The sequence below is a fragment of the Nomascus leucogenys genome, chromosome 1a, assembly GCF_006542625.1.
Source record: "Nomascus leucogenys isolate Asia chromosome 1a, Asia_NLE_v1, whole genome shotgun sequence".
In the NCBI taxonomy this organism is placed as follows: Eukaryota; Metazoa; Chordata; class Mammalia; order Primates; family Hylobatidae; genus Nomascus; species Nomascus leucogenys.
Window position 1 is genome coordinate 18,085,848 of NC_044381.1, and position 17,412 is coordinate 18,103,259.

The 17,412-nt window shown below is 36.9% G+C and overlaps 1 protein-coding gene across 4 annotated transcripts in view; it reads left to right on the top strand.

Moving 5' to 3' along the window:
* Window positions 1–17,412, top strand: part of CNTLN (centlein) — a 369,700-nt gene that overhangs the window by 247,047 nt on the left and 105,241 nt on the right. For all 4 annotated transcript variants that reach the window (XM_030817536.1, XM_030817587.1, XM_030817638.1 and 1 more), the window contains 2 exons: window positions 247–338; window positions 6,922–7,457. In XM_030817536.1, coding sequence (XP_030673396.1) covers window positions 247–338; window positions 6,922–7,457 — 628 coding nt within the window. The remainder of the gene's footprint in view (window positions 1–246; window positions 339–6,921; window positions 7,458–17,412) is intronic.

The following is a 17,412-nucleotide window of genomic DNA, read 5'->3' on the forward strand; positions in this document are numbered from 1 at the left end:
ATTGTACTTTTGAAAAATCTTACACTGCAAAAAAAAAAAAAAAAAAAGGTGGCACTACAAAGATACATAATTATGCTGCTAAAAATCTTCAAAAGGGTCATTGTTTAGTTACTGGCCAAATACTTGACAAGAAAATAGCCTAGATTATTCACAATTGAAAAACCATAGAACCCTTTTTCTTAAAATGACAGGACAGTACTTCAGCAGTACACGTGGTATTATAATATATTATTTATTCTCTACCAGAACAGCTCTTTAGATCCGGTGAAGATGATGAGGTCAAGAGGAGTACTCCAGAGAAGAATGGAAAAGAAATGTTGGAGCAGACATTACAGAAGGTAGTCTAATCTTTAAGATATTGAGCTGAGCAAGTTAAATCTGAATTTTAACATAAAGGATTATATTTTAAAATGAGGGCTTATAAATGTAAACCTTGTGTGAATCCTTAATTTAAATTCATAATTCAAAATCATTGGCTTGCCAAAATGGGGTAAAAAAATCAATGTTAGTGAAATAAATGTGTAAACACTTGTGCTTCCATTGACGTAGATTAACATTATTTTCAAAAGGTGAAATGGAGAGAATGAAAAAAATAGAAATTATAGAAATGTAGACTATATGTGCTTGTTAGTTATAACTTAGTTTAAAATATATTTTAATAGGATTGTGCTGTACTTCCACAAATATAGATTTATAATATTTGATCTAAAATACTGAGCATAGTTATAGTTTTACCACAGTAAAATGGTAATGTGTTTATAGTTTTAATGTTAAAGATGAAAATATACGTGACTCATCTCACTTTAGATAAAAATTTATATCAATATGATTTAGTACAGCATTTTATGTTTTAATAAGACCATCCATGTGAACCTTAGTCATATTATAACATGTCTATCATTAATAATAAAATTCTGTTTTAAAATATTAATATTTACCTTTATAATTTTATACTTAATTTGTATTTTTATAAATAAATCATTGTTATCAAGTTCAATTAAGTGGATCTAATTATTAACACTTTGTTATAAAGAAAATAATCTTTAAATAGTGTGTTCTTGTAAGTGATTGTCATTTGGCTACGTTAGATTGATTTTAGTTTTTTACAGAACCTGAATACTTAGATAATGCTGAAAATGTACAAATATATAAACAAAAATATTAACATAGTTACTTATATTTTGTTGCATCTCTGAATTGACTTGTAGGAAATCTAGTGATTTACAGCAGATAATGTGATTGTTCATACTTCTAACACTAGTCAGGTCACAAAGGCTGTCATCTCATTATTACTGACTGACACATATCAAGTTAACATAGTAACACACAGAACTAGAAATGCTTACATTCATTTATCTTTAGGTAAAATGATTAATTGAATTAATCTATGCACTACCAGCTAGGATGTCATACAGTTCACACTAGCTTATCATCTTTTTTTCAGAACAATATTTTTATTTGCCAGGTTTTACATAATTTTTGTATCTATGGATATGTAATACTATGCTACTATTTCTTGCCTTAGGGTAGAAACCCTGAAGAAAGCCATTATTTCATTCCATCTGCCGTAAATGAATGCTACAATAGTAGATCCAGACATCCATTTTAAGACCTGAACAACCAATATAAATTATTTTCATTGTACCGTATGTCAAGTTAGTATACTATTTTTTATATTTACCTAATGTAGTTTTATCAATCACAAGTTAATTCCTCATGTTTCAGTTTCATTACTTTAAAAGGTTATATATGAAACTCACTCAAAATAAATTTAAAAAATAGTAATAAGATGAAAACAATGTTTGTATATAGTAGAAATGAAACATATGAGCAGATTATTTTGAAAATAATATATTAACATTTCGCATTGTTATTGGCAGAATTGTGTTCTATCCCCCACATTTATGTATATTAAGAGTCCTAAGCTGTATTATCTCAGAATGTGGCTGTATTTGGAGATAGGGTCCTTAAAGAGGTAATTAAGTTAAAATAAGGCTATTAGGGTGAGCCCTAATTCAACATGACTGGTGTCTTTATTTAAAAAAAGGAAATTAGAATACAGACAAATACAGAGGGAAGTCCATGTGAAGACACAGGGAAAAGATAGCCATTTACAAGCCAAGGAGAAAGGCCTCAGAAGAAACCAACCCTGCTGACACCTGGATCTTGGACTTCTAGACTCCAGGAATGTGAGAAAATAAATTTCTGTTGTTTAAGTCACCTACTCTGTTATACTTTATTATGGCAAACCTAGCAAACTAATATACATGTTTCATAGCTTCATAATGTCAGGCATTTTATTTCAGTTTTGAAAAGAGCCTCTTTTTTTTTTTTTTTTTTTTTGAGACAGAGTCTTGCTGTGTCGCCCAGGCTGGAGTACAGTGGGCAGTGTTGGCTCACCGCAACCTCAACATCCCAGGTTCAAGCGATTCTCGTACCTCAGTCTCCCAAGTAACTGGGACTACAGGTGTGCGCCACCATGCCTGGCTAATTTTTGTGTTTTTTGTAGAGATGAGGTTTCACCATGTTGGCCAGGCTGGTCCCGAACTCCTGGGTTCAAGTAATCCGCCTGTCTCAGCCTCCCAAAGTGCTAGGATTACAGGCATGAGCCACCGCACCTGGCCTGAAAAGAGCCATCTATTTGGTATATGATTTTAAATGTTCAGTACTATAAGAAAAAATGGGCTTGAGCTGAATTATAACCCACAAATTGAATACTTTTAACAGTTCCCCAGACTTTCATTCTCAAATATGTATTAAAATTTACTTTTCTATTTTTGAAGGATTAACATCAGTTTAACAATTTTTGAGAGTATACCTTGAATAACACTTTAACAAGTGCTATGGATTTTCCCTTTTCAAAATGTTTAGAAGTAGTGTCTCTGTTTTATTTGTCCTCCATTTTAAACTTAAATAACTTTGGCCAGTTCTCATGATAAAACATACATTCATATTAGGCAGTTAACAGACCTTAAAACCACAGACATCTTCAATTGGTATGTATATAGGGGCGGAAAGTTGTGGCATCATTCCTCACCCATCATAAGGGCCACAGTTGACACTCCTATAATAAAAGGCAGGTTAACACAAGAAATACATAACATTTATTTAATCAAAGTTTTATGTGCCACAGGAGGCTTCAAAAACAAAGACCCAGAGAAAACTGTCTATTTATGTGCTTAGGTTCAACAAAGAAAGGATAGCCATGTAGAAATGTATCTGCACAAAAGGGTATGTCTGTGGTAATGGCCTAAGGCGGGGCAAACCAAGCAAGGCCTGTCTGCTCAGATTCTTCTTGCCCTCTGTGTAGACTTCTTCCTCCCCGGGTATAGGACAGGACTCCTCTGGAATGAAAGTCTTCAAGGGAGAACTGAAAAGGGAGAAAGTGACCTTTCTTGGTTTTATGGCTTGCTTTTGGGGAGAGGAGTTCTAGTTTGTATGACCTGCCTTCGGGAAGAGGAATTATGTTTGATATGACTTACTTTAGGGGAGAAAAAGGGGTGGGTTACAGGAGGGCAGGAGATCTTGCTTCTGAGGCACTTCCAGTGACCTTCAATTCAAGGTACTTGGCAAGCCAAAGTGGCATATTTTGGTGTGTTGTATTCTGAGCCCCAATGTATGTAAAATTTTAAGGAGTTGTCCCCAAACTTAAATGGATTTCAGTCAACAGAAAAAAAATGCTAATTTCCACAATTGGAATCTCAAATTTAAGATGTTTATTTATTATATTTGTTTATAACATAGTTTAATTGAAATATACAGCTGATTTAATGGCTAATTCAGACTATTGAGCCCAAGTAATTATATTTTAGTTACAGCAGTTTTATTAGATAGATGTTAAGGTGAATGATAATAGAAACAGTAATAATGATAATGATAATAAATTGTTTACTACTTACTGTCTGTCAGGAATTATAGTTTAGGATCACATTTAATACTCTTAACAAAACTGCAAGGTGTAGGTATTACTGTCCTCATTTCACAGATGAGGAAACTAAAGGTAAAATAACTTAAATATTTTACCAGCTAAAGCAAGTAGAGTTGGAAGTGAGATATAGACCTGATTCAAAATTCTATTTCCCCTAAAGCACACTGCTTCTTATTAATATTTTTGTATCACCAAAGTCACTGTTTAAAAAAAAAAGTGGACCAATCAAGGCAACACAATGAGACCCCATCTCTACAAAAAATAAAAAATTAGCCAAGTGTGATGGTGCATGCCTCTGGTCCCAGCTCCTTGGGAGGCTAAGGTGGGAGGATCACTTGAGCCCGGGAGGTCAAGGCTGAAAAACCAGGATCGAGCCACTGCACTCCAGCCTGGGCAATAAAGTGAGATCTTGACTAAAAGAAAGTGTACTTACTTACTTGCATCAAATATGTATTTAAAAAATAGAGTATATTTTACTCACTCCCCTTTGGAATCTAATATGCAGAAGTATTTTAAAATACATTTATGAAAAGTATGCTGATTTGGGCAGTGATTAAAACTCCTTCAATAAAATTTAGAGGTAGAGTGCTTTGGAAAAAGTAGAAAGGATTCTGGCATAGATTTTTTTCTTGAACACTGTATTTTTTGTCATATTAATCAGCTCCCCAATAAAGTGTTTACATTGAGAAGGAACAATACGATCTCTTTCACAGAAATATGCAGAAGTCTACAATAGTTTGAGACAAGGCTGGGCGCAGTGGCTCACGCTTGTAATCCCAGCACTTTGGGAGGCCGAGGCGGGCGGATCACGAGGTCAGGAGATCGAGACCACGGTGAAACCCCGTCTCTACTAACAATACAAAAAATTAGCCGGGCGTGGTGGCGGGCGCCTGTAGTCCCAGCTACTCGGAGAGGCTGAGGCAGGAGAATGGCCTGAACCCAGGAGGCTGAGCTTGCAGTGAGCCGAGATTGTGCCACTGCAATCCAGCCTGGGCGACAGAGCGAGACTCTGTCTCAAAAAAAAAAAAAAAAAAAAAAATAGTTCGAGACAAAATTTTTCAGATACCTTTATTCCAGGTCATGAGTAGGTCCTTTAAGGACATAGGTCCAATAGTAGGTTAATATATCATACCATGGAATAGAAGTGATTAAAATTAGGTGAGATTCTTCATACTGTGTTGAGAAATACCCATGCCCCAGGATAGTGTAGTCACTTAGTAAATTAATGTTGATTTAAATGAAAGAGGTTGAACATTTAAAAAAAAAAGGTAATATAGAAGGATGTGTAAATCAGGCATGACAGAAATTCATGTTTAGGAAACAATTTACATCTTCACTATTATAAGTAAAGTTTAGTAAACTGGAAAGTGTTAAGAATATGTATGTTTTATCTTGTATATTTCTGGAATATTATTAGTTTGAATCGTTGGTTGTTGTCTTAGTCTCTTCAGTCGGCTATAAAAAATACTAAAACTGCGAGGATTATAAACAATAGAAATTTGTTGTCCAAGATCCAAGTGTCCAAGATCTAAGATTCAGCGTCTTGTGAGGACTGTCTTTCTGGTTCATAGATGGTGCCTTCTTGCTGTGTCCTCACATGGTCTAAGGAGCTAGCTAGCTTCTGGGGTCCCTTATAATAGCACTAATCCCATTCATGAGGGCCCCACCCTCATGATCCAATCACCTTCCAAAGGCCCCACCTCATCATGCCATCAAACTAGTGATCAGGTTTCCACATATGAATTTTGTGAGGGACACAAGTATTCAGACCATCGGAGTTGTCAGTGTATCAAACATGTTTCTCTTTGAAGAATTTTGTTTTAAAAGTAAAAATGAGTTCATATACTGTTTCAGTCATTTAGATTATTTTGCTTGTCTCCAGTTTTTTCTTGACTCCAAATCTTTGTTCATTTTTCATACATGTCTGAGTAATTTTTCTTTCTCATATGCCTTGTTGAATAGTGGGAGGGGCACAAAATCCTAAATTTGGATGCCCGTTGAATCCCAGAAAAGTTTACCTCTGTGAAATTTAAGTTTTCAGAACCTCTCTTTCCTGTCTGGAAAGATAATTGTTGGTTCTACATACCTCATGTTTTGTGATAGTCAGAAGAGAACATGTTGATCATGTTTTTGAAACTATTTTGTAAATAGTAAAATGTACTTTACAAATAATAATGCTTATTGTTAATAAGATCTAAATGTAAGTCAACTCCTCCATGAAATGTTTGAACTTATGAATTAGAATTAATTGCCCAGACTTATGATACTTAGATTATATCCTTTATTAGGTTTATGTATGCAAATGTCTGTCTTTTCAAATAATTTTGAAATTCCTTAAGATTAAGAAATGTGTGTTACCATTGCTATGTCCTACAACACAAGCATTGTTTATTGAAATAAATGGGAAAATTTTAATTTATATGCAATCTTGAAATCATTGTCATTTAAAATTGTTAGACTTTATTATTTGGTAAACTGTTCCCTTATCACATAAACCGAGGACCACATGACTACTAAAATTACATTTTTCTAATTTAGAAAAAAAGCAGCCTCAGTAGATTACTTTGTATTGTCATTCCTTTTTCATATGATTGTTGAATATTGAAAAAAGTTATTTATTAATACAGGTTATGTATCTACTTTTAGACTTTTTATGTATATTATTTTTCTCTGAAATATTTTTTCCACAATGAATAGAATATATAGCCAAGGCACTTATGATCTCAGAAGACACTGCAGTTTATTAGCATACTTAGTTCTGTCGCTGTGTAGAATTTTACCTTCTTTTACCATCTGTCCTTTATTCAACAGATATATTATTGCATTTTTGAATGTATTCATCTGCACTGCCTTAGAATTATCTAGAAATTAAGTACTTTATATTTATTTTGTCCTTGTGCTAAATGTAACTTTTATTTCATAAGTTAGAAATGATAATAAAGTATAGTAGATTATGGTTTTGGATTCTTAAAAGAATAAACTCTTCCCTTTAGGTCATTGAGTTGGAAAATCGGCTGAAATCTTTTGAGAAAAGTTCGAGAAAATTAAAAGAAGGGAATAAAAAATTAATGAAAGAAAACGATTTTCTGAAATCCCTCTTAAAACAGCAACAAGAAGATACAGAGACCAGAGAAAAAGAGCTAGAACAGATAATAAAGGGGAGTAAAGATGTAGAAAAAGAGAATACTCAACTTCAAGTAAAAATCAGTGAGCTGGAGAGAGAAGTCACTTCCCTGAGGAGACAAGTGGCAGAAGCTAATGCACTGAGAAATGAAAATGAAGAGCTGATCAACCCAATGGAGAAATCACACCAGTCAGCAGACAAAGCTAAATCCGAGATGGCCACCACGGAAGTGAGATCTGGACGATATGATTGTAAGACAACTATGACCAAGGTTAAATTTAAAGCCGCCAAGAAAAATTGCTCTGTGGGTCGTCACCACACTGTTCTCAATCACTCCATCAAGGTTATGAGCAATGTGTTTGAGAACCTCAGCAAGGACGGCTGGGAGGATGTGAGTGAAAGCAGGTAAGGCTCTCGTTAACTTAGCTCTGTGGTGGGGACACTGTGCATATGTAAAGCACTAGCAAATGGAGATTGAATTTCAACTACTGTCGATTTGGTATTCAGAAAAAATACTGTCAGATCCTTTGAAATATCTTGGGAGGTCTTGTTCTGAGCTTATTGACTGAAATTTGCATGCAAAATTAGCCACAACTGCATGAGTATTTGAATAGGTGCCAGGAAGCCCAAAAGAAAGCAATGCTTGATTTCTTCCAGTGATGCTATTTTCATGCAGTCATGAGGCTTGAAATTGACAGTTTGGCAGGTTGATTTAATTTGCTGGCCCTTTGCATATTCACCACTGACAGCTAAGGATTCCCAGGCAAGCCTACTAAGTCGGTTTAGTTATCTTGTGACATGCCAACCTGGGAGGAGAAACAATTTTCCCCCTTAATTTAGTTAGATAAATTTTGAATGACCCATTTCAGCTTGTTACCAGATGTCTACAAGCTGTTTAACATCCTTTAAATTAAGAACCATCTTCACTAATTATTTTATGTATGTATTATGCAAAGTCATTGTATTAACTTTAATTGAATGGTGGTTAAAAATTAGTTCTTTAAAGTTATAGCTCTAAAGATTCCTAGTCTTAAGATATGTACCCCTAGTGAACAGCAACAGGAGGATACTAAAAATCTATAATGCTTCTTTCTCTTACCCCTGGCTATACATTCATGTATACACTTGAAACACATCAGTAAAACTGTCAGAGGCATGTGAACCAGAGCAACTCCATCTTAAATAGGAGCTGGGTAAAATGAGGCTGGAACCTACTGGGCTGCATTTCCAGATGGTTAAGGCATTCTAAGTCACAGGATGAGATGGGAGGTCAGCACAAAACGAAGGTCATGAAGACCTTGCTGATAAAACAGGTTACGGTAGAGGAGCTGGCCAAAACCCACCAAAACCAAGGTGGCCACAAAAGTGATCTCTGGTTGTCTTCACTACTACACTCGCACCAGCGCCATGACAGTTTCCAAATACCATGGCAACATCAGCAAGTTACCCTAGGTGGTCTAAAAAGGGGAAGCATGAATAGTACACCCCTAGGTTAGCATATTGTCAAGAAATAAACATAAAAATGGGCAACCAGCACCCCTCGGGGCTACTCTGTCTATGGAGTAGCCATTCTTTTATTCCTTTACTTTCTTAAAAAACTTGCTTTCCCTTTGCACTGTGGACTCGCCCTGAATTCTTTCTTGTGCGAGGTCCAAGAACCCTCTCTTGAGGTCTGGATCAGGACCCTTTCTTATAACAAAACCACAAAGACAAATGAATGATAGAACACCTCTTTTTTACATCTAGACAGTAGGGAAGTTCAGTGTTGCCATAATTGCTAACAAATTGCCCAATTTGCCATAATTTAAAAAATTCTGCCTTGTTTTATAATGACGTATGTCCTTGATTTTCCCCAGTTTTTTTTATTTTGTTTTGTTTTTAAATCCCTCATAGTGATTGTGTTTTAGATTTGGGATGCTTCCGGATACTTTTCCTAATCACAGACATAGAACTGAAAGTTACCTTAAAATGTGGTCCCCAAACTTGTTTGCCTATTAAAAGCACCTGGAGGTTTTATAAAAATTCCAAAGATTAGGTCACACCCCAGACGAATTAAATTATAACTTTTGGAGTGGGATACAGGCCTAAGTATTTTTTCAAGTTTCCCTGTTGAATCCAATGTGCAGACAAGTTTGAAAAACATTGTTTTTAAACATCATCTACTCAAGCCCTTTGTCCTCAGGCAGTTAAAGAAACTCAAAAAACATATTCATGAAGGAAAGGCCGAAGGACCAAATCTGCATTCCCATTTCGGTGTTACTGAGGTTCTTCTTTCCTTCTCTCATTAGCAATTAGAGGTAAAAACTTACTTCACACCCACTAAGCATTATCTTCATATCTTATTATTCCTCTATATCTTCAAGGAAATTCTAGTGCTAGCTACTAATTCTATCTTAACCACTTGGTACTACCATAGTATTCAAAATAAAGTGGTGCCATTTACTTATGTGCAAATATGTATGTATGAATAAATAAGCAATAGTTAGGTAATTCACTAATATACCCTTTTAATTTTATCATACTAGTGTTACCAGAAAGAGGTCCCAATTCAGACCCCAAGAGAGGGTTCTTGGATCTCACGCAAGAAAGAATTTGAGGCAAGTCCGCAGAGTAAAGTGAAAGCAAATTTATTAAGAAAGTAAAGGAATAAAAGAATGGCTACTCCATAGGCAGAGCAGCCCTGAAGGGCTGCGGTTGCCCATTTTTATGGTTATTTCCTGACTATATGCTAAACAAGGAGTGGATTATTCATGCCTCCCCTTTTTAGACCATATAGGGTAACTTCCTGACGTTGCCATGGCATTGGTAAACTGTCATGGCACTGGTGGGAGAATAGCAGCGAGGATGACCAGAGGTCTCTCTGATCACTGTCTTGGTTTTGGTGGGTTTTCACTGGCTTCTTTACTGCAGGCTGTTTCATCAGCAAGGTCTTTATGACCCGTATCTTGTGCCGACCTGCTATCTCATCCTGTGACTTAGATTTCCTAACTTACTGGGAATGCCTCCCGGCAGATCTGAGCCCTATTTTACCCAGCCGCTATTCAAGATGGAGTTGCTCTGTTTCAAACACCTCTGACGTTAGTGCATGTGCACAAGGTCACATACTTTGAGAGACATATCATACAATATCTCTTAAAATATAGGATCGTCATTTGTGTTATTTAGCTGTAAAACTCAATTTTACACTGTGATTAGTGTTACATTTCCTGCCTGACAGAATGCCTTCAAGCATCACTCAGCTGCAAAGAATTCTCAAACGGCTAGAAATTCTTGCAATAGAGCTTTAGGGACTTCAGAAGATTCTTTCTTTTAGATTTTTATAGACAAAAATATAAGAGTTACTTGGATATTGAAAAAAATAGAACTTAGTATGTATATATGTAATTTTGTATATATAAAATACTATATTGTATGATTATCAGCTTATCAGTATTTATTTCCCATAGTTGAATAGTATTTACAAGAGCATGCCTTTTTCAGTGATGGGTTTTATCAGGAGGAGTTGTTTATATCTTCAAGAAGAAAAATACAATTTCAGTATTCCAAGCAAATTAAAGAAAGAGAAGTGAAGTTTGTAGTGTTATTGAATAAAAGGGGCTCGTTGCCTTATGCTAGAAGTCAATACTATGACACTGGGTTTTTGAGAAAAGAAAAGCTTTATATTGCAAGTTGACTCACAAGGAGACAGGAGTGTCAAGCTCAAATCTGTCTCCCAGGCTGGCTTCAAAGCAGTATTTTTAGAAAGTGAGGGGGGAGGGGGAATTCTGAGATTAATAGGTGATTGGTGAAAGGAAAGGGGAGATCTGCAAAGTCCTTGAGTGGTTATCTCTTCATGCTATCATAAGTTGCATGTGCAATTCTGGGATAGTATGAAACATGCAGTAGAATTTCAGGCTGTGACATCAGTAAGCTCGTTCTGTGCAGACTCCAGTCAGCCACATTGGTTCCAACTGATTTCAGCTAGTTCTTTTACCTCATAAGCAGAGGGAATTTCATTAAGTTGTTTCTTTTTTATTTGCTGCCTGCAAACTCAAGAATTTCTGTTTATCATTGGTTTCTTTAACTCTTTGAGGCATGGTTTCAGAAGCAGAGAAATAAGAATTTGTTGAGGAGATTATAAAGGGTTGCAAAATGTGCCATACCAAAATAAGCAATTTTGGCATAAGAATTACTTCAAACTGAAGCCAGTTCAGAAAAAGCAATTACAAGAAAAGCTCTCTTATCTCCCGCTAAAAGCAGTACATACATTTACAAAGGTATTCCTTCTTCCCTCTCTGCCAAAAAGGGATAAAAGCTAATCACTGGAGACAACTTGAGTCCCTAATGAGCCTAGAGATAGCACCAGAGGAAGCTACGTTAACACATTTTACCAACTAGCCTTCATCTACCATTAGTTTTCCACATATTTGCCTTCCTACAATTTGCTGCCCCTTGGGACGCAAGTCCTTTCCTTTCCCTTATCACTTCTTTAAACAGTTGTTGTTCTTTGCTGAAGATGCTATATAAACTGGAGTTCTAAGCCACCTCTTTGAGCCACTCACTTCCACATAGTCCCATGTATTATATGTGTGATACACATGTTAATAAACTTACTCTTTTTTCACTTGTTAATCTGTCTTTTGTTACAGGGGTCTCAAATGAGAACTTAGAGGGAAAATCATTTTTTTCCATCCCTACAGTCATACTTTCTACTTCTATTTTCTCCTATCATTAAGTTATTTATTTAATTGCCTGGTCACATTTCCCAAACACAACATAAACTTTCATGATTCTGTGTGTTAAGCCTGTGTGACTTCATGTCTGTCCCTACTAGTGCATTTTATTCTCATTCAAAATTATTTTACGAGGAACTGATGCTCTTTGACTTTTCTTCTTCTTTTTGCTTCAGGAATATGGTGTTTTGATCCTTTTAAAGTTTTCAACCTTAGTGCTAAAGCCCTTTCCATCTTCCTTCCATTTTATAAAGCAGCATATTCACTCACATTACCACCTTTTGTAAACAGATGATAACAACTGATGGGGTTCAGGACATACTCCTCCCAAAATATAGTTGAAGGAATTTGAAAAATGGCAGGTGCTAGAATGACTCTGTGACCTTCTCCCCTGAAATAAATTATAAGATCCTCACATGAGAGGTGGCTTCCTTATACCAGAGGAAAGGAACGTCCTTATCTCAAAAGACAGAGGAACACCAAGATGAATCTGAATGAACAGCTACACTAAGTGTCCCCCAGTTTACTATGCTTAGCTCATACTCTTTTGTCTTACCACATTTTTCCCATGACTTTCTGTTTTTCATCAAACCTCGCATGTAACCATTTCTTCAGGTCCTCATTTCCTTATGAAGGCTCCCTTGTCATGTAAAACTTATATTAAATAAATTTGTTTGGTTTTCTTTCGTTAATCTGCATTTTTTACAGTGTCTCAGCCAAGAACATAAGTTAGATAAAAGAAACATATTTTTTCTCCCCAACAGAACTCTACCATTATTTATTTATTTATTTATTTTGAGATGGAGTCGTACCCTGTCACCCAGGCTGGAGTGCAATGGCGTGGTCTCGGCTCACTGCCATCTCCACCTCCCAGGTTCAAGCGATTCTTCTGCCTCAGCCTCCCGAGTAGCTGGGATTACAGGCACACACCACAATGCCCGGCTAATTTTTTGTATCTTTAGTAGAGATGAGGTTTCACCATGTTGGCCTGGCTGGTCTCGAACTCCTGACCTCGTGATCTGCCTGCCTCGGCCTCCCAAAGTGCTGGGATTACAGGCGTGAGCCACTGTGCCTGGCCAACTCTACCATTATTTAGAGTATATGTTAGGGATTAGGAACATGGAATCTGTTACCAAACTGCTTTTATTCAAATCCTAACTCTCATCCTCTAGCTGTGTGACCATAGGCATGCTATTTGACCTGTCTATGCTTCAATTTCATTATCCATAAAACAGGCATAATGATAGGATCATATTCATAGATACGTTGTGAGAAAGAAATAGGATAGGACTTAAAATAGCACCTAAAACATGTTCAGTACTGTATGTTTAGTATTATTACGAGGAATCATTTTCTTTGGCTATCTGAAACACCCCTTACCCCATCCTCAGCATATTTGTATGTATGTGTGAAATGTATATGTTAATTCATTCATTCATTCCCAATTGTGGTCAAGAATATGAAAAATTCTGCAATCAAACAGTGTAGTCTCACATAACAAATATTTATTTTTCAAACTGTGAGTACAGGTCTTTTTTAGGCCTGCATTTTGTTGCTGTTTATAGATTCCACACACAAAGGTTCCATGAACATCTCTTCATAAACTTGTTTCAGCTAAAATTATTTGTTTTTCAAGCTTATTTTAATTCTACCTAGATTTTTTTCAGTAGAGTTAGTAGAACCATTAGTTTTATGATTGCAAAGATTTTTAATCTTGGAAATTTTTATACTGCTATTTTTTAATGACCTATACATTTCATTTGATCTTCACTGAAGTCCTGATTCTTCTGTGTTCTCCACTAAAAATTGATCAAAAATAGGTTTGTCTGTACTTCCTGAAAATAGCAATCTTGCTTTAGGTTCCTAGCATTTTATTCCTAGGTTACTGTAGATCTAGGTTCCATATAACTTTGCATACTGTTAGTCTCTTGACACAGTATCTTAGGATAAAGTAGTGGAGTTCCTTTCATGTTGTTAAGTTTTTGATGGAGGAGCAGACTATATACATAGCAGACTGTGAAGAATAAGTGAACAAATACATTTCTTGAATCATTAAACAATATTCATTGTCTGACTACCTAATATAGTATGGTACATTAAAGCAAAATCCATATAGAGATTTTTTTTTTTAATGACGTGGAGTCATGCTCTGTTTCCCAGGCTGGAGTGCTGTGGCACAATCATGGCTCACTACATCCTCGACTTCCTGAGCTCGAGCTACCTTCTACCTCAGTCTCCTTAGGAGCTGAGACTATAGCACGTGCTACCATGCCTGGCTAATTTTTCAAATTTTTTGTAGAGATGAGATCTTGCTACATTGCCTAGGCTGGTTTTGAACTTCTGGTCTCAAGTGATTCTCCTGCCTTGGCCTCAGAAAGTATTTGGATTACAGGTGCAAGCCACTGTGCTTGGCCTAGATTAGAGGTTTAATGAAACAATGAAAATTTTAAAAGTATTACAAGAAATTACAAGATTACTTGTTTATAACTTTGGAGCATCTCTAGGAAGTATACTTAAGCAAGAGATGAAAATACAGAGCCAGATATGAAAAAGCGTTAATAGAACTTGAAACATCTATATAATAACAGATATATAAAAAGAGTTAAAAGTCAAATGACTAACCAGGAGAAGGTATTTACAACACATACAGAAGGTAAAGGACTAATATCCAGAAGATTTAAAGATCATCTACAAATTATATAAAAAGACACATCAATAGAAAATGGGTAGTGCTATGGACAGGAAATAGTAATGGCTTGAGGAGATGACTCAGTGAACCAAAGATTATGAATATGTCTGTAGCAGACAGAGATGGTATGTGGAATGCCTGACAAGCATGACAAGAACCACATATAGACACCTAAGGCTATGAGATTTCTGTTGACAACTGTTTTCTATTCAAAAAGCTAGTACTACTGGGGAGAGGCTGCAGCAATGGCAGATATTTTATTTCCACAAATCCCCCATCAAAATAAACAAAACAAATAGGAAGCCATAGCCAAAATCTCAAGGACAGCATCTACAATAGAATTAGTGACAAACCCAAAATATGAACAGGTAGGGACAGCCATCAACAGCTATATGACTTACACTGTATCAAGAGAGAGAAAATTGGTGTCCGGAGAAAAGAAAAATGTAGTTCTTCTATGAGCTATCTGTACCAGAAGACCAGAACTTCCCCACTGAACTAAGTCCCACATGGAGGGGATGACACTGTGAAAAGAAACTGAGTTATAGGGACAGTAGCCCCCTCTGTTGGTTAATTTTATGTGTAAACTTGTTACGTGTTTTTGGATGAGATTAACATTTAAATCAGTGAGCTTTGGATAAAGCACATTGTCCTCCAGAATGGAGATAAACCTCATCTAGTCTGTTGATGGCCTGAATAGAATATAAAGAATGGCATCCGCGAGCAAGAGGGAATTCTCCAGAAAAGTGCCTTCAGATTTAATCTGCACCGTCAGCTCTCCTGGGTCTCTAGCCTGCCAGACTTCACACTAGAACTAGAAAATTGACTTTCCTGGGTTTCCACCTGCTGGCATTTGGACTGAAACTACACCTTTAGTTCTCCTGAGTCTCTAGCCTACTGGGCCATACTGTAGATTTGGACTTCCTAGCCTCCACAATCACATGAACCAATTCCTAAAGATATATACATACATGCATATGTGCATACATCCTGTTGGTTCCATTTCTCCAAAAACCCTGACTAATCCACCTGTCTACTTCCCACTCCCACTCCAAAAAAAGTAGTGAAGATTGAGATCAATGTTGAGGGAGTGCATCAAAGGAGGCATTTTTCAGTATATCAAAAACTTGGAAGGAAAATTTGGAAGACCGGTGGCAGGGAGGTCTGTGGGAAGGTTGGTGGAAGATTGGTGGCAGGGAGGTCTGTGGGGAGGTTGGCGGATGGACCTTTTGGAAGAGATACACACAAAGCGCATTCTGTGAACAAAATGACCCATTGTATGGATCTTGCCTATTTCACAGCTATCTGAGGGCTTGCTTAATGGGTTCATGAACAAAGTGGCTATGGCAACAGGTATAGCTTCTACACGGCACTGGTGTCCTGCCACTAATCTTCCAATTTTTCCTTGCAAGCTTTTGAACAAAATTGACTTTCCTTCACCAAAACTTGTCTGGTGACTGGGCTACTGGCACTGTTGAATATTCAGTCTGTTCACAAAAAAGGCCAATTGCAAATCCCATAAAAAAAGCTTCATTCTCCAGAGGAAACCAACCAGTCTCTTAGTGTCAAGTTGATTACAGTAGGCCTCTTCCATCATGGAGGAGGCATCAATTTTTTTTTTTTTACAATAGTTTTAAGTATTTTAGGTATGGTTTTTGTCTATTGTATTTTTACCAATATTACCATCCTTAGATTTACAAAATGACTTATATATCCCTATGATATTGCAGAAAACTGCCTCCTTGGATGCACTTGCTCAACCTTGATCTCAACCTTGGGAGTAGGACTGGGAGGTAGGGAGGTGGCCTAGTCAGGGTTTTCCCAGAGAAACAGACTGAAAGACACGTTTTCTTCTTAGTTTAAGAGAGAGTCTCGCTCTGTTACCCAGACTGGAGTGCAGTGGTGTGATCCTGCCTCACTGCAACCTCTGCTTCCCGGGTTCAAGCGATTCTCGTGCTTCAGCCTCCCAAGTAGCTGGGGCTAGAGGTGTGTGCCACCACGCCTGGCTAATTTTTGTATTTTTCATAGAGATGGGGTTTCACTATTTTGGCCAGACTGGTCATAAACTCCTGACCTCAGGTGATTCACCTGCCTCAGCCTCCCAAAGTGCTGGAATTACAGGTATGAGCCACCAAGCCCAGCTAAAAGACACAGTTTATGGCAAGGGATATATGACAATGCTCTGTGTCTTCAAATTCACTGGTATTACCATATTTTTCATTATTCAAAGGCAACTGGCTGTATAGGACAGTAGATGATCAGTAGGCTCCGTTATGGCACCAGCTTGAAGACAATATTGAAGTTAGGGTATATGCCTTAAACTGAGAGTTTATTATTTTATCTCCAAGAATGCATAGGTCCAGGAATAAAGTATTTTAGGTTGGAGTGGCCGCTGTAATTATTTAAACAAATAACCCACTGGAGGAGTTTTTGTTTCTCATTAGTATGATCTTGAGCTAGGGGATTTGAGAGTCCTGATGCCCAAGGTAGGAAAATTCTCTGAGGGAACACAATTATGGTCTGTAGAGGTAGACGCTGAGATTGTACCCTGGCCATTTTGGATTCCCCGTACTGAACTAAAAAGCATCAAAAGGAGTTACGGTATTAGCCAGAGCAATTATCCCAATTATTGAGGTAAAATTAGGAGGACCATGTTTGGAAACCAGAGAATTCATTATATATCTGTTAGTACTTCTTTACCTAGTAGTCCTCCATATTTGCTGTCCTTGGCAGTGAAATTTTAAAAAGTTGTGTACAATCTTTGTTTCAAATTCCATTCATCCCTTCATCATCCCTCTGAAATAATTTTTTTTTTTTTTTTTTGACACAGAGTCTTGCTCTGTCTCCCAGGCTGGAGTACGATGGTGCGGTCTTGGCTCACTGCAGGCTCCGCCTCCTGGGCTCAAACGATTCTCCTGCCTCAGCCTCCTGAGTAGCTGGGAGTACAGTTGTGCGCCAC